Source organism: Xiphophorus couchianus, chromosome 2 (assembly GCF_001444195.1).
Source record: "Xiphophorus couchianus chromosome 2, X_couchianus-1.0, whole genome shotgun sequence".
NCBI classification, from domain to species: domain Eukaryota; kingdom Metazoa; phylum Chordata; class Actinopteri; order Cyprinodontiformes; family Poeciliidae; genus Xiphophorus; species Xiphophorus couchianus.
In genome coordinates this window covers 7,059,917-7,081,405 of record NC_040229.1, presented here as the reverse complement: position 1 = coordinate 7,081,405, position 21,489 = coordinate 7,059,917, and the positions used below count along the sequence as shown (strand labels likewise).

General features: G+C 38.8%; 2 protein-coding genes and 1 pseudogene across 3 annotated transcripts in view; 1 reads left to right on the top strand and 2 right to left on the bottom strand.

Annotated features, from left to right (window-relative positions):
* Positions 1–21,489, bottom strand: part of LOC114155577 (cytochrome P450 2F2-like) — a 34,490-nt pseudogene that overhangs the window by 10,991 nt on the left and 2,010 nt on the right.
* tgm2l (transglutaminase 2, like) lies at positions 2,182–12,129 on the top strand. Its single transcript, XM_028035492.1, has 14 exons — positions 2,182–2,304; positions 3,497–3,667; positions 4,676–4,906; positions 5,679–5,797; positions 7,401–7,529; positions 7,854–8,031; positions 8,229–8,358; positions 9,070–9,173; positions 9,633–9,875; positions 10,070–10,215; positions 10,909–11,038; positions 11,120–11,280; positions 11,392–11,528; positions 11,613–12,129. The coding sequence occupies exons 1-14, from the start codon at positions 2,289–2,291 to the stop codon at positions 11,794–11,796; spliced, it is 2,079 nt and encodes a 692-aa protein (XP_027891293.1). The 5' UTR covers positions 2,182–2,288; the 3' UTR covers positions 11,797–12,129.
* The window catches only part of cpne2 (copine II), a 42,712-nt gene continuing 36,630 nt past the window's right edge, over positions 15,408–21,489 (bottom strand). For both annotated transcript variants that reach the window (XM_028035509.1, XM_028035500.1), the window contains exons 15-16: positions 18,762–18,998; positions 15,408–16,495 (exon numbers count right to left, since the gene is read on the bottom strand). In XM_028035509.1, the coding sequence (XP_027891310.1) occupies positions 16,388–16,495; positions 18,762–18,998 (345 nt within the window). In that variant the 3' untranslated portion in view covers positions 15,408–16,387. The remainder of the gene's footprint in view (positions 16,496–18,761; positions 18,999–21,489) is intronic.

Genomic DNA, 21,489 nt, shown 5'->3' with positions numbered 1-21,489 from the left:
GAATTAAAAAAAAAAATTTTAATGCGAATTTTGAATAATAAGTCCTATTTAACTTTGGGAATGCAACGTTACAGATATTCACTTTTACAAACCACCGTAGGAGATCTGGACCACATGCAGAAACTTTTAAAGCATTCTGCTATGTTGGAAAGTGCTAATGAGTAGTTTGTTCAGAGTAGAACAAACAAGATGCAAACTGTAGGAAGTGTTGTTGAACTCTAATAACTTTGAAAAAGATGCCCAACTCTTTAAATATGTGATTATATTCTAGTAAAGAAATGCAACATCTATTCTTATGCAACACAGGAGCAACTTTCAGTCTAAGGAAACTGTGCCGGTCAACTCCTCGTCACTCCCACCAACATTACGCACCTCCCTCTAACTGTTCTTAACATGTTTCCAGTGTATGTACATCGTGTGTGTATTGCAAAGAACAAAGGTTGAACGATGTATTTTATTGTTTTAAGGCAGAGTTTATGAACTAAAGCAGCTGGAGAATGGGTTGGATAAGTCATAAGGTCCATGAAAGACTTGGAACTTGATTTCTTAGGATGTAAAAACAGGAATGAGTTTTCCAACTTAAATTAGTTTCCTACATTTGTTTCAACATTCCTTGGAGGAGTTTATCTCGCTGGTCTTAGGGAGGGTTTTTACTACTTTATCATATATGAAACAAGGGGGATGACATTGCAGCAACCAAAGCAACATCTGTGGAGCTCCGTCATGCAATTTAATACTTGTTTAACTCACCTGCAGGGAAAGTTGCTCACCTTTCATTCAAACAGTCGGAGCATTTTTGAAAATTTCAAATGGTGAAAAACAATCTGTTTTGATGACATTTTTTCTCACAGTTTGATTTTTCTTGGTAAAGTTCATTCTTTCTGTGCTGCAGCTGGAGATCTTTTATTCTTTACTGAAGTTCCAAAATGGTTAAGGGCACATTTAGCTTCTGTGTTTGCCAGACTGCCATTTATTTTAGAACAGGAACTGTACCACATTCAATAGTGTTGCAACCTCGAGAAGACGTGTTAATCAGCAGTTTTCTGCAGCAAAATGCTAAAAACAGCCTTCCTGTGGCACAAAAGGTACAAACCCAAACAGAAAAAGGAAACTATAGTATGTCTGGAAGCATCAGCATTTATCCTTCCATTATTTTTATTTTTTGTTTGCAGTCACCTGATATTATCCTGAAAAACTGATGGTAAAAATCAAACCACACTGTATAGTTTCTATTACTTTCTGCCTCTGGAAACAAATTTCAGACAGAGAAATTCATATTTTCAGTAAAATGCTATCCTGTCCTCCTAATGAATAGCTGCACAGAGCCAGAGCTCATAGACAATGAAAACCAAATGTTACTGAATGTAGAGCCTCTGCTTACCGTAACAGAGGACAGGCTGCATTTGCTCTTAACCCTTCAGCCACCTCTAAATTAACAAAACCTATTTTTAGGTCCCAAAATGGTACATCTTATAAAACTATAAGAAAAATTCCCTTCACCTTTATGGCTGTTCAATAGCCATAACGTTTTTCTAATTTTTTAAAACGTTCCTATTTTTAATGCATGTTTTGCCACAAAAATCTTAACTTTTTGAAAGAAACTGACCCAAAATATGCAAGATTTTCACCAAAAGACCAAAACAACAGCAACAACAGCAATGTTAGCTCAAAATTTAATAACATTATGTGTTATTATTTTGGAGCAATTACTGACACTCTTTTCCTAAGGAACCAAAAATATACACTTAATAAAGTGAAATAAATGTTTTTCTTTTTCCATTTTCACAATCTTTTCAAATGGACAAAAAATGAAAAGTGAAATAAATACTTGCCAAGTTTCATAAAATTAACTTTTAATCTGACAGAGATGTTGTATTTGTTGCTGCCACTTGGCAAGGACTCCCTTGGAAAAAAAAGGTTTTTATCCTGGCAAAATAAAGGTTAAAAAAACAAAATTAAATTAAATAACCAAAAGATTATGTTCCATTTTGGGTCACCAAGGTGCCTCAAAGGTTAAACACACTATTGCAACACATCAAAGAGCCGTGTGTGTGTCAGGGGAAGTGAAAGTGAGAAACCGCTGCACACACCCACAGAGGAGCTCAGCTTTTTGAGAAGTGATGTCAGAGGTCAAAGAGGTCAAAGAGGGAAGTGAGGGTGAGTCGATGAGTGCATATGTGTCAGGCAGGAGGGAGAAGGGAGGAGGGAGGGTCGACCCTCCGCTGTATAAATACTGAACCCAGCTGGACCCAGGAGGAGGAAGAGAGGAACAGAGGAGAATACACACGATGGCCGACCCCAGCAGTAAGTGACCACTTTGCTATTATTAATGCTTCTTTTACTGTGCATTAGGATAATTCAGGGGGAGATTGTATTGTGTGTGCAAACAAATGGTCTAATTTATGAGTCAATATGTCGTTGTGACCAAACCCATTCCTGCAATAAAGGCAAAAACAGCTTTTTATTCAGAGAGCAAAGATCTGACTGAGTAAGTTGACCTGAAGGTCACCACGTGTCCCTCAGAGCTACCCTGGCTGTAACTTTCTACTGTTTTTTTTAGATTTGATTTATTTCAAATGAGAAGAATTTGGGTGCAATAGGTACACTCAGAAAACAACATTTAAACACCCCAAAAAAATCCCAACACTACTTCTGCAGATTTCCGTAGATTAACACATAAACAACAGCAAGAACAAGCTCAGTGTTTCTTATAATTTAAAACATTCATAATAAAGCATCACTGGTTCAAAAATGCATTCGTGCCAAGCCTACTTATAATGCAGGTTTAAAAACAGCAGCTGACCAAAGTGTTTGAGAACTCAAGTACTGATAGAATAAGAGTTGATAGAGCACAGCGAGTCTCCTCTGCTCTGCTTTCTAGGCTTTTGGGTAGAAAACAGCTTTGGGTGGAAGAAAAGAACAGGAAGTATAAAAGCTACAATCATTTCCATCCCACAAAATCAAACAACTGATCCATTAGAATCTAGTCATTCCGACTCTAGACCAAACTTATAGTCATCCGACTTTCATCAGGTGTTAACAAGTGATTCTTCACTGCAAAAACACTAAATCTTACCAAGCATTTTGTCTAGATTGTAGTTCAAATATCTTAGAATGCTTGAAATAGGACAAAACTAATATATAAGTAACTTTTTCATCAAGAATTACGAGCTTGTTTTAAGTCAATAATTCCTCAATATTGATTAAAAACTATTTGTTCTGCTGGGAGATTATTCACTTATAACATAGAAAAAATTTAAAAGTGAAATAATCTGCCAGTGGAAAAAGTACATTATCATCAATATTAATGCATTATTTACTTTAAACAAGCTCCTACTTTTTGCTGAAAAGTAACTTTTCAGTTAATTTTGTCTTATTTCAAGTGCACTAATATATTTACACTACTTAAAGATCCTTGGTAAAAAGTTGTGTTTTTGCAGTTTTTATTTTGTCAAAGAAAAAATGCATCTAACTCATCTCTGCTGGTTCTGGTCAGCTTTCATTGTCGACGTGGACCTGAGAAGCCATGAAAACAACTTGGCTCACCGCACCAGGGAGATCGATCGGGAGCGCTTGATTGTCCGCAGAGGGCAGCCCTTCTCCATAACCGTGCAGTGCTCCGACTCTCTGCCCCCCAAACACCAGCTGGAGCTCGTCCTGCACCTGGGTGAGCTGACCAATCAAGAGAGATCTTCAGTCACTACACTGCAAAAACACAAAATCTTACCAAGTATTTTTCTCTAGTTTCTAGTAAAAACTAAAGTACAAGCAACTTTTCAGCAAGATATAGGAGCTCATTGTACGTAGAAAATTCTTGCATACTGATCAAGAATTTTGAACAGTAATTCTGAATTCAGTCACTTAGATTACTGGCGGATTGTTTTTCTCATTTTATATATATATATCCTATCTGTTGCTGAAAAGTTATTTCTACCATAGTTTTCTCTTATTTGTAACTGTACTAAGATATTTGCATTAGAAATTACTTGGCAAGATTTTGTGTTTTAACTGTATTTTAGATGTAGATGAAACGTTTGTCAGTTTGGGTTTGTCATGCTGTAAGACAGTGGAGCTGAATCTTAGAGGAAAACTGGAGATTTGAAGTCATAAAAAGACAAAAACAGAAGCTGTTTCTGTTTCATATGGAAGCTGTTGGATGTTTTCAGGCTGAGAAACAGCGAGGATACTCGCCCTTAAATTCCAGTGTCAGTAAAAAGATAAACATGGGAGGTTTCCCAGATGCCTTGTCTGTCTCTTGTCTTGCCTGAGCTGCATTTTATTTCCTGTGGAACAAGATTGGAAACCCAGCGCCGTTATTTCTGCAAATTTATTCAGACCACCTCAAAGACTGGCAACAAAGATGGAGTCATTTTTATCTGCGCTCACAGGCTCGGTTTGATCATCACGGCAGACCGGCTGACAGAGGGCTGATCAGTTGTTTGGTAGGAGTGAGAAAATGGTCATCTTGATCCAACAGACATCAATGTGTCCAAATTTCTTTTTTCTGCACACAATGTTTGTGGGATTCATTGGCTGTCAAACAAAAAAAAACACAAATTTTTCACAGATTGCCGAGGCCTCATATTTTCTTTAAAGGTGAGAAACTGTTGCATCTTGTTCCTCGATAATAAAAAAAAATCAACATGCACTGACTAAAAACTTTGTGTTTATACAGGTAAAAGAGACGAAGTGGTGGTTAAGGTTCAAAAGCAGCGGGGGGCCGGAGACAGCTGGTGGTTCAGCCAGCAGGAGGCTCAGGGGGAAATATTGCTGACGCTGCAGAGCCCAGCAGACGCCGTCATTGGACAGTACCGTCTGGTCGTGCTGCTGATGTCACCGGATGGACGCATCGTGGAGACAGTGGACGAAGTCAGCTTCCATGTGCTGTTTAACCCTTGGTGCAAAGGTAGAGGATGCTTCCTACAGAACTAATTTAAAAGAAACTATATTTTTGTTCGTCACACATGTTCATAATTAATAATTCTGTCATGTTATGTAGTTTGCTGGTGGGCACAAATGCAGCTGGCGGAGGAGCAGAGTCTATTTTGTGGTATTTAATGAACAAATGAAAAAAAATTACATAGAACACAGGGAGCCAGAGCAGATCAAACACAGAAATCCAAAAATGATGACAGGAAACAGATGGAAAAATAACAGAAGGAAACAGCAAAGAGTGAGAGGAGCAGACGTGTTAAGCACTCTGAGAGTGACTGTGGCACAATCGACAAAAATCTTACCAAGTATTTTTGTCTAGTTTCTAGTGCAAATATCTTGGTTCACTTGAAGCAAGACAAAACTAACTTACAAGTAACTTTTCACCAAGAGATATGAGCTTGTTTTAAGTCAATAACTTCTTAATATTGATGAAATGTACTACAGTGGTTACAAGTAAAATATTTTATACTCATTGACTTAAAACAAGCTCATATATTTTGCTGAAAATTAATTTTTAAGTTAGTACACTTGAAGAAAGACAAAACTAAGATATTTGCACAAGAAACTATACAAACAAATAATACTGTGTAAGATTTTGTGTTTTTATATAACAAAGTATACTTTGTGAAAAAGTATACGTTTTCTGATTTGCTGTTTCTGCAAACATTAGATGTTTAAACTCTTCTTTGTGCTGTATTAAGAACAGAAAACGTTGTGGCTAATTATGCATGTCTGTGTATCAGATGACGTTGTGTACCTGCCTGATGAGAGACTGCTCCAGGAATACATCATGAACGAAGACGGAGTCATATTCATGGACACCTGGGATTACATCAAAAGCATTCCCTGGAGTTACGGACAGGTACCACGCCCACACACAGCCACAGATATTTACTGTGTGGATGGGTTGAAGAAGTACTTGTGTCCGTCTGTCAGGACAGAGTTTGGCATGTGAGACTTTTCACAGCAGCGTGTCAGCGGCGACTCTGGGGTTTCGGCTGGATCACAAAACGTGTTTGTTGGACAGGAGAGACTTCTGGACAAGACGTGTTACAATGTGACCAGACAAACAGGATGACAAACGGACAGGACATGTCCTTTGTTTGCATAATCGGAAAATTGTAAAGCCAAGATGTTCTAAAAGATATATCTGTTTGGTAGGCATTTATTAAAACACCAGCAAGTGGTTTCTGGATGATAAGTCGACAACAAAACATTTGTCTTTTCCAGCAGCCATTGTACAGCATACAGTGGTAAACAGACTAGGCTGGCCTTCACTGGGGTTGCTAGGTGAGTGGAAGTGCCTGCTGATCTGTGACATTACAATCTGGAGGCTCATTTTATAGACACCAATAAACACTAACCTATTGCCAGAAACCACCCGGGTGTTTTTTTTTTTAGTGCTTGAACCGTTTTTAGAATCAGTAGAAACCCAAAAGGAAGTAATAAAACGTGAAAAATTAGAATTTTGTATAATATGTCTCCTTTAAGAAAAAAAAAAAAAAAAAAAACATAAAATGTCTTTGGCCTCATTTACATTGAACCAGAACAACATCTTCAACTGACCCTTTGCAACTAGATCACTTAATCATTCGAGGCGCCATGACGCAAGAAGGACGGGAGCAAATTGTTTTTCCAAGTTGTTTTTGTCCGTTTCTTCATGGCTTCTGCTCGTTGGAGTCGAGCTAATTTGTCTGTGAACGTAACACACCTGGTTGGGGCTCATAGACGGCGGTATTCACTAAAGTTTGAAATAGCTAGCTTAGAAACCGACCCATACGTCCTCCCTCCTGATGATCAAATTACCGACTTTGCCTGGATTCACATTGCATGATTTATATCACTATGACATAAATAGGGTTTCCTTTTACACCGGAGCAGCATCAAAAACCTACAAAAGACGAGATGCTAACCAGTTTTTTTTTTTACATACATGCTAGGCTACATGATGGTAGAGCATTTTCTCCATTATTACTAAGGGTTAGAGGCGAACCTTCTCCATATTTGATATCTTTCTAATAATACTTACTTATAAAGTATATGAACACTAATCTTCTTACCTTGTAAAAAGTGTTCGCTGCAAATCTGCTGCCAGTCATTATTATTGACGGCTGCTATCCATCGCTGCGGTGTCTCTCATTAAACCTTCTACAATAAAATGACAAGTTTGGTTAGATTTGCATCCATTTTTAAAGTGAAATCAACTCAACAAAAGCGACATTAGGCTACCAGAGTTTTTTTTTACAGCAGCGCAGAGGTTGTTTTGACGTCCGTCATGGCGGAGCGAGAAGAGTTCATAAATAGCGTGACGTCACGCGCAAAGGGTCAATAGAGAGGTCATGGTGGTGCATTGCCGATTCTTCCTGCACTGTGAAAAAACCTTTAAGTTAAATCCACTTATTTTATGAGCATCAAGCTAATAGTTTTCATCTCATTTTCCTTCCCTAATGACGTTTCTTGACAAGTTTGAGGACTTTGTGATGGACATTTGTTTTGAAGTCCTGGATAATTCCAAGGAGGCTCTGCACAACTCCAAGATGGACATTGAGAGCAGATCTGATCCGATCTACGTCAGCAGGATGGTCACCGCAATGGTGAGGAACTCTTCTTCTCTGAAAGACACATGATGGATTCATAAAGATTAATACTGCACTGCACACTGCAAAAACACTAAATCTTACCAAGTATTTTTGATCTAGAACACGTGAAATAAGACAAAACTGACTTAAAAAGTAACTTTTCAGTAATATATAGGAGGTTGTTATAAGTCAACAATTCCTTAAAATTGATTTTAAAAAATACAAATTATAAGTGAAATAAAATGCTAGTTGAAACAAGACATTTTGGAATATTAGTTCACTTATAATATGAGAGAAAATTATTTTGCAGACTTAAAGCAGTCTTTTCCACCTGTGCAGGTGAATGCCAATGGTGACAGGGGCGTGCTGATTGGGCGCTGGAGGGCACCGTACCTTGATGGAGTCGCACCAAATCGATGGACGGGCAGCGTGCCCATCCTCAGGCAGTGGAGCAAATCCGGCATCAGAGCAGTCAAATACGGCCAGTGTTGGGTGTTTGCAGGTGTCGCATGTACAGGTAACAGCTTTCACTGTAAATACAGCTGTTCTACTGAACAGGCCCACAGCAATCTACGACAAATACATTACTATTTAAGTTTTCTACATGTTACTTATAATGTAGTTTTCCAAAATCCCTTAGTGAAAAGTGAAAAGTGCCTAAATCCATAGGAAAAAACGACAGGAAGAAAGAGTGACAACAATGTTTCTTTATAGTTCTTCGCTGCCTGGGAATCCCAACGCGACTCATAACCAACTTCTGCTCAGCTCATGATGTGGATGGGAATCTGTCCTTGGACTTTGTGGTGGACTTTGAGAGCAGAGAGGAAAAGACAGACAGCAAATGGTAAGATCAAATCCAAACATTCATGCTACGCAGCCAACACTTTATAATTCCCATTGTTTTATTCATGGACATCAGAAGTTTTTAGAACCAAATTAGTAGCTATGTTTCCATCCACCATTTGTAATTTGACATTTTGAAAATAAATTTGCTTAATGGGGGAGAAGGGTGTTGTAAGTGGATGGATGGATGGATGGATGGATGGAATGAATGAATGAATGAATGAATGAATGAATGAATTTTCCCTGTCTTACAGCAGAGCTAAAGGGGAAAGTGGCTGATTTTCTGACCTTTGATGAGTTAGGTAGGGTCAGTGCTTATGTAAGCATCAACCGATCTCCCAAAATGAAGGATGTCAGGGGTAGTTTATCAGTGCACCGCTACACATAATGCAGTCAAGTTAAGTTTATTATTCCATGTGGTAAAAAGTTTTCTCCCAAGGAAGACCAGCTGATTCTACAGAGTCACTGACATTGCAGCAGAACTTCCTCCATCATCATTGCATGGTGCAGCAATCCCTCACACTAATCATGCATGTGGCATCAGTGCAAAGTCGGTTTCCAAACAATTTCTAGTCATCCAGAGAGAGAAATATCTTTCACAAGAGTATTATGTAAGATTGTTGTCAACCTTTCCATGAGTGGACTTCCAAGCAAATGTTGAAATTATTCATCTGATAGTTCAAGGTTTTTTTTCTCTTTCTTTTGGTTTTAGGAACTTCCACTGTTGGGTCGAGTCCTGGATGAGGAGAGACGATCTCCCTAAAGGAAATGATGGCTGGCAGGTTTTGGACCCCACACCTCAAGAACTGAGTGATGGTACATTTCTGATTTCTTCTCATTTTCCAAATATCCTTTCTTCAACTCATGTGATTTTGAAATGTTTGAATTGAATGGACTAAGTTGTCAATTCACACATTGTTGCAAACTGCAAAATCACAAAATCTTACCAAGTATTTTTGGCCTATTTTCTAGTACAAATAAATATCTTAGTACACTTGAAATAAGATAATACTAACTGGCAAGTAAGGAACTTGTTTTTAAATCAATAATTCTTTAATATTGATGAATAAACTAGTTTCACTGGCAGATTTTTTCACTTGTAACAAGACATTTTCCCAATGCTATAAGTGAACTAATCTGTCTTGTTTCAACTGGCATATTATCTCACTTATAATTATTATTTTTCATCAATTCTGAGACCATAAATACCTGGTAAGGATTTGTGTTTTTGCAGTGCAACAGCTACCTTAAATTAATTATGACCGTATTTTTTAGGGGAGTTTTGCTGCGGTCCGTGTCCGGTGGCAGCTATCAAGGAGGGAAATCTGGGAGTGAAGTACGATGCTCCATTTGTTTTCGCCGAGGTGAACGCTGACATCGTTTACTGGAATGTCCTACCAGACGGCCAGAGGCAACAGATCAGCACGGACCAGAGAAACGTGGGAAGGAACATCAGCACCAAAAGCGTTTATGGCGACTTCAGAGAAGACATCACTCTGCTCTACAAATACCCTGAGGGTCAGAGGCTGAGCAGAGAAAAAATTGTAGAATCTAAAACTGACACAATTATTACAGTTTATCTCAGAACCTCATATTTAGTTTCACAACGAGGCATCAGACTGTTGAGGCTTCTTCTTCCCACTGTGGCATATAATTGTTTTCACCGTAGGATTCTGAGTTTTACTGATACTTTTTGTTTGTTTGTTTTGCAGGCTCTGTGGAAGAGAGAGAGGTTTATAAGAAGGCAAAGCGCAGGGCCACCCTGCAGCCCAATGAGAGCGTAGAGCCGGCACAGCTCAGCCTGACCATCAGACATCCTAACCCCGTGTTTGGAACAGACTTTGACGTGATTGTTGAGGTACACAGTGACAGGATTCTGTTTGTTTTCTTCTTCTGCAGTGTTTTGGTTTGGCTCTCTAAGTCACATGTGTCAAATATGAGGCCTCTAAGATAACAGTTGTGTGGGTCAATATTATTTTATTGATAAAATCCAAGCAGTTTTTATCTGTGTACTGCCAAATTACATAAGCCAGCCCCTCCAGTTTTTCATGGAAATTCATGTAAAATCAACAGATCTCAGCATTTTTTGCAAGAAAAAAATGCAAGACTAATTTTCTGCGAAAATTGTCAAAAATATTGGGTTGAAGTGATGCTAACTTCCACCTGTGAGTGGCAGTATTGGTTTTTATTTCTACACTTCTGCCTCAGACTTACTTCATGTTAAGTTATAGTCTGTAATAGATTATGCGACTAACAAAAAGTCACATTTAACATCACACATAAGTGCAAGTATTGCAACATTTCTAGCAAATATTTATAAATTAGCACCAGAAAATCTTAGATTTTTATTGCAAAAAAAAAAAAAAGCGAAATTCTGGGGGGACTGATTGACATGAATTTTAAGAAGAACTTATCAAATGCAGAGGCAGCTGTTTTTTTTATTGGTTTTATCAATATATTCAGCCGCCCCTGTAAGAACATTCGTGCACAAAATGAAAACAAGTTTGATAACCCTCCTCTAAGTGATGAATGATGTCTGTTCTGGTCATAGGTGAAGAATGAAGGAGGAGATGATGCTAACGTTCATCTGTCGGTGCACGCTATGGCTGTCACTTACAACTCTCTCCACCAGGGGGAGTGCCAGAGGCAGATGAACAACGTGACTGTGTCGGCTCAGAACGGTCAGCAGAGCCCTGATGTAAAAATCAGTGATCTAACTGCAGAGTCTGATTGTTTTCTTCTCTCATGCTCTGTGCGTTTAGCTCATAAAGAAGTGCTGCGTTTCCGCTACGACGACTACGCCAAGTGTGTCTCTGACCATCACCTGATCAGGGTGAAAGCACTGGCTGAAGCTCAGGGGAACAGTTTGCCCATCATGGCTGTGGCGGACATCCCACTGAGCTTACCTGAGCTCCACATACAGGTGAGCAAACAATCTAAGGAACAACACAAAGGCCCAAACACAAGCATATATAATCCAAACATTTTTGGTATAAACAAAATAAAAGTAAAGACTTTCTGTGTTTTCTCCAAGGTTCTTGGGAAGGCTTTTGTTTGGGAACAGCTGACAGCTTCTATCTCCTTCACCAATCCTCTGCCAGTCCCTCTGACTGGTGGTGTGTTCACCCTGGAGGGGGCTGGCCTGCTGTCTGACACTCACATCTACGTCGAGTACGGAATAAATACAGATTAAAACGGAAGCAGAATTAACCCTCTCCTTGCTCACCCTGTTCTCTTTTTTGTTTCCTTTTTCAGCGGTGTTATTTCTCCAGGCCAGAAGGTGTCGGTGAAAATCGTCTTCACCCCGATGAGAACCGGGGTCAGGAAGCTGCTGGTGGACTTCGACTCTGACAGGCTGAAGGACGTCAAGGGAGTCGTCTCTGTGGTTGTTAGAAAGAAATACAGGAATACCTTGTCTGTTTTGAGTGGAAGGTTTTAGGAAATACGTCTAATATAGGGAGACCTATAAAGACTTTACCATCCAACATTTAATGCTTACACCTGGTTTGTATTTTGACTGTTTTTTCAGTTGAACCCAGGATATAAAAGTTATCTGTAATGGGCCATGAAATACATATTCTGACTTTGAAAATTCAATATGGCTGATGTGCTATTATTCACAAAAGGTGTTGCAGTAAAAACTGTTGTATGTACTTTACATGGTTTTTATCCCCTTATATCAGTCATGTGCCTAGAACTATATGATATGTACCTGTGAATGTATTCATTTAGTGTTTGGATACAATAAATGTAGAGAAATGTTTTGTTACTAGTTTGTGTTGCTGAAATGAGTTAGAAACCTTTAGGAAATCCAGCTGGGTTTATGTTTTTCTCTCACCATGCATCTCTTCCCAACCATGTTCCTGAGTTCCATCCATCTCCACTTCTTTTTCAGGCTCCTTATCTGGGTCAGGCAGTCTCTGTCACTCTGCTCCAGTGCTTTTCTTGGCTGCTCAGAAATGTGTCACTTTTTCCAGCCCACTGATGGAGAGATGTCACAGGCTTCACAGGTCTAAAGGACAGGTTTGACTGATGTTCAGCTCGCTTAAATAAATCCTGCTGCTTCATTAAGAGAAATTAAACTCAATTTGAAGTTGTTACAGCAGAATAAATATCTGAAAAGAAGGAGCCGTCATCTCTGCATCTACTTTAATAGCTGCACTTGTCGTTCAGTTATGCAACCACTGGGGGCAGCCCTCCACTTTCACTGGTTTCTTAACATTTTAGCTGCTAAGTAACATAATTTTGCTCACAAATGTTCACAAGTATATAAATTATGTCCAAGTGAGTATCATTAACAGAGAACAATCAAACCATGAGGATTTGGGGGTAATGTATCCCTGCTCTTTAGCATTTGCATAAAAAACTGATTTAAATTAGAAAATCAATTATATTTCACATGCTAAACATGTATGTTACAAAAACATGGTAACAAATGATAAAAAATGCTTTTAGTGTTAAAATAATCTTCTAAAGAATCAGTCAAAACAACAAGACATTTGTTTAGGCTCAAGTATCGTTCAGATACAACAATATTACTCATTGACCTTTGGTAATAGAAACCTTTAAACTGTAACGAAGAACATCAATGCAGCCTGAGGAAGTAGTTCACATTGTGTTGGAAGATCATGATTCAACGTAAATGCAACAATTATGTTATTTCAGTCTGTTATAGTGAAAAATCCCAAAGTGTGGCTTTTTCTAGTTACTCTGGATCCTTGTGTTCTGAAAAATGTTCCGTTGTGGTTTCATTATTATTGTGTTTCTTCTGTTCACCCACAGCCACTCAAAAATCCATCACCTATTCCACATCCATCAGTCAGTTCTCCCAACCCTCAGGTTACATTCAGTCGTGACTTGATTCTCCTACAATTCTGCTCTAATGTTGGGTAGATCAGAGTTGATTGCCATTTTTACTGATCTCAACCGAAGCGTCCCACAACAATAAGCATTAATGCAAGAATCAACAAAGAGCAAAAGACTATCAGACACTTTAAAAACACCTGGCCATTTTTTGGCAATAAGTTAAAGTTTTTTGATGTTTAGAAGATGAGCCGTTTCAAAAAACCTTAATAGTCAGTAAGTGACGACTGAGGAGTCATGTACTGTACCGTTACCAAGCAACCAGAGCTCCAGCATGTTTGGCCACTTGGTTTTACTGCTGTATGAACTGTACAATGGCTGCTGGAAAGACAAGTGTTTTGTTGTTTAGTTATCATCAAGAAACCACTTGTTGCATTTTTGTTGGCAACCAGAATACAACAAGTGGATGATCACATGCAGAAAATACATGTGATCATGTATTTCTGCTTTCCAAAGATGTGTGGTTGTATAGTTGTGCATCTGTTTGCAGCCACTTTCGTGTAAACATTGAGTTTGATTGGTCAAATGTGCAATGTCAGCAGAATTTTACAGCACACTCTGTGGGTAATAAACAATCTAGCAACCAGCATCGGTCTGTCGGTCGAATGGAACTGGGGTTTTTTTCTTAACATTTACAGAAATGAACGTTGAAAGACTGAAGAGATTGTTCTGTAATCACCTACATTCATAAAACAAGACATGTGTCATGGATTGCTCTTCAGCACTAACTCTGTAATCACAACTTTTCTCTCTGTGCTGCACAACAGCAAAGGGCAGAAAGAGCAAAACATAGGTATTAAAGTTAATTTGTGAAATTGGATTGGAAGAGAACTAATTTGTGTAACTGGATTGTGGGATGTGTATCCTGGCCTCATTAGACCTTGGCAGAAGAATCGTGCATCTGGAGTTGAGCTGCGTTGGCTGATTGGGATCGAATGCAGGTTGGCATTGAAGGTGAAGAGATGGTAAAAAACAACCACAACATTTCGGTGTTTGTGATTTATTAAAGTGGATAAAAGCTTGAAGTTGTTGTATTTGGAGATAATTTGATCTCTTGATGTTGAATTTGAAGCTGTTTGTTTTGTCTCATGTCAGCTCTCCGTTATAATGCAGGCAGCCACAGGTTTCTGGGTGTAACCAAGAGATGGAGCGAAAGATCATGTGTTGCTGAGAAGGGAGTTGCTATGACAACAAATAAAATGACGAACATGCACAAAGAATAATGTCAGTGGGGGATTCGGGTTTGGAGGCAAACTAAACAAAGCAGAGCATCTGTCACCAGCAGCCATGTTCTCTGATCTTGGCAGATTCTGCAGTAAAAGTCCAGGCTGGTTTGTGGCTCAAGCAGCAGGTTGCCCACCAGGCTCAAAGAAGACTTTCTTCATGCTCTCGCTGCTGAGATCCTGTCAGAATTATCTTTCTGTACAAATAAAACCTGCAGAAGGAAATCAGAAGGGAGTTGTGTGAATTTCAGGATAGATGTGATCAAAAGGTGAGTCTCACCAGCAGCACAGAATCTGCAAAGTCTCACCTTCTTCACTTAGCAGCAGGTGTGGAAACTTCTAACTGTGAGCAAAGTGGGCGCTCCTCTTTGTGCTTGATTTCCCTCTCTGAAGGTATATGTGTGTGTGTGTGTGTGTGTGTGTGTGTGAGTGTGTGTGTGTGTGTGTGTGTGTGTGTGGGTGTGTGTGTGTGTGTGTGTGTGTGGTAGGTACGAAGCCATCCTAGCACTCCCAATTCAATCTGTAAACAAAATATGTTGTTTAAGGCTTTATAAACATCTCTAAAATGAGTGGAGTAGTTTTTTGTGTGGGAGTTTTGTTAAATTTGTGTTGATTTAAAAGTTTTGTTTTGCATAATTTCTTTAGAGCCTTTGTTGGTTTTTTGAAAGCATTTGGATTGGAGGCTTTTCATTCAAAGTTCCACCAATTCTGCTTTTCCTAAAGTAGTAATTTATTACTTTCCATCTCTTGTTTTTCAAGTGTGTACACATCTTTTGCATTTCTTTCAAGATTAGTGAAGTTTCTTTTGGAGATTTCATTTTGCCCTTTGTTTATAATTATGTTTTGCAGTTTTACTTCTTTATATCATTTTGTGACATTTGCATTAAAGTCGGTTTCCATCCTGGTCCTTTTGCATTCACATTCACTCCTTTTTGAAAATGAGAGCAACACGTTTGCTACAGACTCACAGCGATACACATTGCGGTTTAATTGCACAAGTCAGCACTGCATAAAAATTACATTGAACATGGCAGAAACGTTGGTTCATAATTTCAGAAACAGCATCATAGAAATATACATTCGAAAAGTTCACACAAAAAGTTTCTCTGTACTTTCTGCTCGTTCAAATCTCATAGAATATTATTTCTTTGTCACTAAACGCTTTTCTAAACTTTCATTAAATATTTTCATCTGTTTAAATATTTATATAAAAAAAACATGCATTTGTGATCGTCAGCTTTTGTAAACAATAAGGAAATAGTGGCAACATGCAGGATGAACTCAGGCTATAATAAATACAGAAATTGTGCAAAAGCAAAGAAAATGTCTCCATGTTAAACAGCCTAATGAGTTCCCACATCTACTCTGTGACGTTGCTACAGCAGCCACTGTGGCCTCATTCTGCTCACATTTCATCCCTTCCAGGAATTAATCCTCACCGCTCAGATAAATGTTGATCTCAACTTCCAAATAAAAACCTCTGTTTGTCGTGGCTGAGGAGATTCTTCTCTGTTTGGACTCAGGCTGTGAGTCTGTTGCACATGAGCACAAAATCAAACGGCTTCCATTGCATCCGCTACCTCATATAAAACTTGGAGAGGATTCAAACTGCTAGGCTTCAAGAAAGGATTTAGCACAACGGAGATCCACGGATCACACGGTCCCTGTCACATGACACACTGACATGCAAAATAAATAAAATAAAAAACACATCCTGTTGTGTCAAGATCATTTTTACCTCCCATTTTTGGACACAAACAACATCACTTCTGTTGAACTCACACTTTAAACAGTCTTTAACCATAAAATGTGACGGCGTGGATGTTAGATTGTTTTTTATCTGACATACACACTTTAATTCTGCACTGTTTGCCTGCAACAAGAACATTTTTTAGGATCTGTCAAGCTAATGTACAGCGAGTGGACTCTGGACCTGGGGATGCCTCACTCCGGCGCTGGGTTGATGGGCGGTAGATTTCTCTGTTTGAAATACTGGGTGACCTGCTGAGGGAGCTCAGCCAGGACAGACTTGGCAAGTGTCTCCTTCGGAGCCTAAAAGGAAGAAAAAACGACAAAATAATGTTGCTAAACATTAGATTCAATGACCTCTACTGACTAAAGTCAAGACTGCAGACAAAACTACTTAAGTATTTTTGTCTATAGTTTCTAGAGTAAATATGTTAGTATGCTTGAAATAAGACAAAACTCATTTGAAAGTAGCTTTTCAGTAAGTTATAGAAGCTTGTTTTAAGTCAATATTTCCTTAATATTGATGAAGAAGCACTAGTTCTGCTGACAGACCTTTTCACTAGTAACATGGGAATAATTTCTTGTTATAAGTGAAATAATCTGCCAGTGGAACTAATACCTCATCATCAATATTAAAGAATTATTTACATAAAATAAGCTCCTTCATATTGGTGAAAAGTTACTTTTAAGATAGGTTTGTCTTGTTTTATGTGTACTAATGTATTTGCACTAGAAACTACACAAACATACTTGACAAGATGTTGTGTTTTTACAGTGAAGCTGTGCATTAAGATTAAGATAATTAATCTTTCATTAAGAGAAAGAAAGAGCTATATTTAAGAAAAACAGGGAGAACTTTAGTCCATTTATGTGCAAAACTGCTAGAGATGTTCCCCAAAATACAAGCTACTCTAATGCAACAAAAGGAGACTGTACTTAGTAATGACTCATGAGGGATGAATACAAATGCATGTCACATTTTTTACCTTTATATAAAAACCATGACTTATTTAAGTTGAGCAATCAAGATGGGTGCCTGCATATGCCAGGGAACATCAGCTCTCAAAAGTGGCATCTCACGACAGAATCCTAGTTGTGTTAATAATTTGATTGATTAAAGAAAGCTTCCAGCCAGCAGGGAAAACCCCAGAACTCAAAAAACAGCACAAGGTTGAATAAACTGCTGCACAAAAAGTACAAACAAGGCAAAAATCAAATTAAAAGCAGAATCCTAAACCCTAACAACAACTTTAAATATATATAAACATAATCAGAAATGTTGCTGTGTTTGTTAAAAATAGCAGAAGGCTTTAAATGAAACCATTATACATATTGATTTTAAAAAACATTAGAATATGAGCTCTTTTCTCAAATCTTCATTGTGGTAACATCATGTAAGTTTTCTTAAATCCATGGAAACTCAACATTATGTAAGGTATTCAACTCTGCATGTTCTGCGAATGATTAGTAGTAGGTGTGGGAGTAAAGGACCCTTCTTCAGATTTCTTCATTTCCTCTCCGTCTCAGATTAATTCCTGCCCCTTTCCTTTCACTTCATTTCTGTCTCTCGCTCTCCCACCAACAGCTGGAATGAAGCCAACAAACATCGTCTGTTCCTCCCACTACACTGGAAGTTAGTTTGCTCACCGACAACCCACACACACACACACACACACACCCAGAAACATATGCAGAAAAACTACAAAAAACCCCCACTAATGAGTCCTCCAGTGGACAGCCTGGCAGAGGACGCTCCAGTGTCTCTGCTCACCTGCAGCACACACGTACAAACCTTCATTAACATAAACGCAGCTCAGAAAGCCATCAGCATGGTGCACGCCTGCAGCTCCTCTGCCGAGGGCGAGATAACGGAGCAGGAACCCTCAAACAGCAAACTCTCTGAGCTCTGAGTGTGCTGTGTGTGTGATAAAATACAAAACAAGAAGCAACAGGCTGCTGTTTATACTGCTTCGTTTAGTGAAGAACAGCTAAAACCGAGGCAAAATGAAGCTGCAACACTGAAATATTAGTTGGTAAAAGGGTCATCAAACCCCACTGGAGGTTAGGTTTGAGTTTTAATCTAAATGTTTTTTCTAAAAGATCACGCATGCAAAAAACAATTACAACTTCTGGCCAGCTTAATGGACCAAGTGTTCCCCATTCATTTTGATAGAAGTTGTTCCTCAAACCACATCACATGCAGCAGAGGTTACACTGTAAAAACACAAACCTGTTAGAAAAAACAAAAGATCCAAGTATGGTTTCTTGAAAGCTCAGGTTTTATTAGCTGCTGACTTTTTGAAATAATGAGACTTTTTTAATTATCCACAAAAAATCGTCACAATTTTTCTCCAAACTTTCAACTTTTCAGGGCAGCAGAAACAAACTTTGGTGAGAACAATGTTGTTGTGAGTGGAAATTTGCATTAATGGCTGTTATTCTGAAAAGCTGCTGCTTTAAGATGTGATTCCTTCAGGGTTTTATTAGTTAAAAAGTCAATCAAAGCTCTGTTCCAGGTGAACACCTGAAGGCTGAGAAGAATCAGAAATTGCTATTAATCAATACTTACATTACAGAAATCCCTGAAGGGGACGAACTGCACAATGTCCCGGACCGCCTCCTCCCCCGTGTTGGACCTCAGAACGCTGGCGTCTCCATCCAAGAACTCCATGGCAGCGAAGTCGGCGTTACCGACACCGATGATGATGATGGACATTGGCAACTTGGAGGCCTGAACGATGGCGTCGCGCGTCTCATCCATGTCACTGATGACACCATCTGTTATGATGAGGAGAGTGAAGTACTGCTGCAGACGGAAAACAAGAAAGACGGAGAGGAGGGATGACAGATGGGAAAAGACAGACAACATGTAAGAAATATATTAATTTATTTGCAAAATCCTAAATTTGTACCTCAATCTTCATTCTGTGCAAAGACTGCAGAGCAAATTAGATTCTTGACAGGTTTGGTATGACAGACATGCTTACTTGTGTTCTTTTTGCAGATAAAACCTGAAATTAAAATCTTGCAGGGCTAACTAACATGCAGGCGATGGCGGAAATTCATGCAAACTCAACAGATCATTGCTTTTTTATGTGGCATAAATAAAACCTTCAAGATAACAGTTCTGAACTTAAATATTGTATTAATCAAATCACAGCTATGTATCTGTTTCCTTCCAAATTACCTCAGCCAGTCCCTTTAGTTTTTCGTGAAAATTTACGCAAAATCAAAAGATTACCGCATTTTTTGTGCTTGTGCATAATTGTGTGTTTAATGCAAATTTTCCACGCAAGTGGTCAAAAACAATTGGTTTAAGTGATGCTAACTCCGACCTGTAGGTGGCAGGATTTCTAACTTTTACTCCAGCGCTACCTCAGCCTTACTTGATGTCAAGTTTGATCGAGTAACAAAAGCATCACATTTAACGTTAAATGTAGACTCAAATATTGCAGAACACCTTGCAAATATTTCTAAATTGGTGCCAAAAATCTGTGATTTTGATTGCAAAAAAAAAAAATCACAAAAATAATCCTGGAGGGAATTATCGATATAAAAAGATCAAAGTTCTTGTATTTTTGTTGACTCTGACATAAATATAAACATAAACAGACATCAGCTGGACTTGAGTGGTGTCATGATAAGAACAGACAACGTGAAAACACAAGCTGTCTTAGAAAAAAGTCACTTCTGTGCAAAATACACACAAACGGAAACACACACACACTCTGAAGTCTGTCTCATTAACGTGCTAGCAGCAGCGCTCATTAGAGAATCATTATCACACAAATACACAGGGTCGCTCACACACCAGGACACGCAGAGACCGCATTGGCCCGCAGCCTGGGTGTGTGTGTGTGTGTGTGTGTCGGTAGTGGGAGCATCTCTGTGCGAGCTCACACTGTCTCCAGTCGCAGGTTCTGTCATTATCTGAGGAACAGAAAAGGCGAGGCTGAGCAGCAGAACATTTCTGCAGCCTAAAACCAACTCAACACACGTAGGTCCAAACACAAGCCCAGCAGGACATCCAAACACACACACACCCCGCAGCTGTCCTCACTCACTGTGTGTTACTCATTCTTATGTTTGAACTCACTGTAATATAAAACAAGAAAAGGGTCTCCAATCATTTCCTTACAGAGACAAAAGTGTTCTGGCACACATCACACAAGCAAGTACAATTCTCTCTGCGTCTCTGTTCCCCACAGGGTGACAGGGTGCAATTAGGGACAAAAAGCACCGTGGGAGCATAATGATACCCAGCCACTGCGCTTCTTTCAGATACATTCAGGAGACATGCTGCTTTATGTGTAACCAGAGGGGGGACTTTATGCCATTTGTTCAAAGCTTCTGAGAGAGTGGCATATCTGCAGGAACATCGGACTGATGTCACCGAATCCTGGTCCAGAAGAAAACAGTTAAAGATCTGTTACATGCTGAAAGTTTTGTAATCACCAGCCACTAAGCTGGTGATAACAAAATCACCAGCTTTAATGTCACCTTACTGACACCACCTGTCAGTAAGGTGACACAGGTGGTGACGCTGCTGAGATAAAGTCAGAGATTCATTTAGTCCAGGCGTCTGCAACCTTTACAAACCAAAGAGTCCAGCTAAATAAAACTCACTTAGAGCTCAAGAATCACCATTTTATTTCTGTTTTTCAGGTTTTAAAACAAAGAAAAAAGTAAAACGTTTACGTAAAGAGGGATGTTGATATTTGTGGAAATGGATGAAAACAAAAAAAGTTTTTAGTTTCCAATGATGTCTAATTAAAATATCACTGATAGTTGTGCTGTTCTGTTATGGAAATTCAATGCAAAATTTAATAACCTACTAAATGTGCTAATGGCAGATAAACAACTTTACTGTTACAGAAAAACGGTTTACCTGGCATCATCAGTGGGTATGCTAACTGATGATTAGCATCAGTTAGCTAACAGTTAGCTGTTACAAATGCCAATTAGCTTTGGCATTTGTAACAGACTTTGTAGTGGTGAACCAGCTGAATGGCAGATAACAAGGAGGAGAAACGAGAGTGATTGACAGCACTAAGACCCTCCTCCTGGTTCTGATTGGTTGATTCTGACTGAGTGGTTTATTTATGCATTTCCTACTGGGAGCTCTGGGAGAAGCTTGATTTTTTCACAGATTATTGTCACAAAATTGATAATTTTAACAAACATAAAAGAAACATATTTTTTGTTTATATAAAAGTTACATACTGCACCTTTAAGGACACCAGTCCTTGGAAACTGGACTCTGATCTGCAACATATTTAACCCACCAGCTTCCTGTG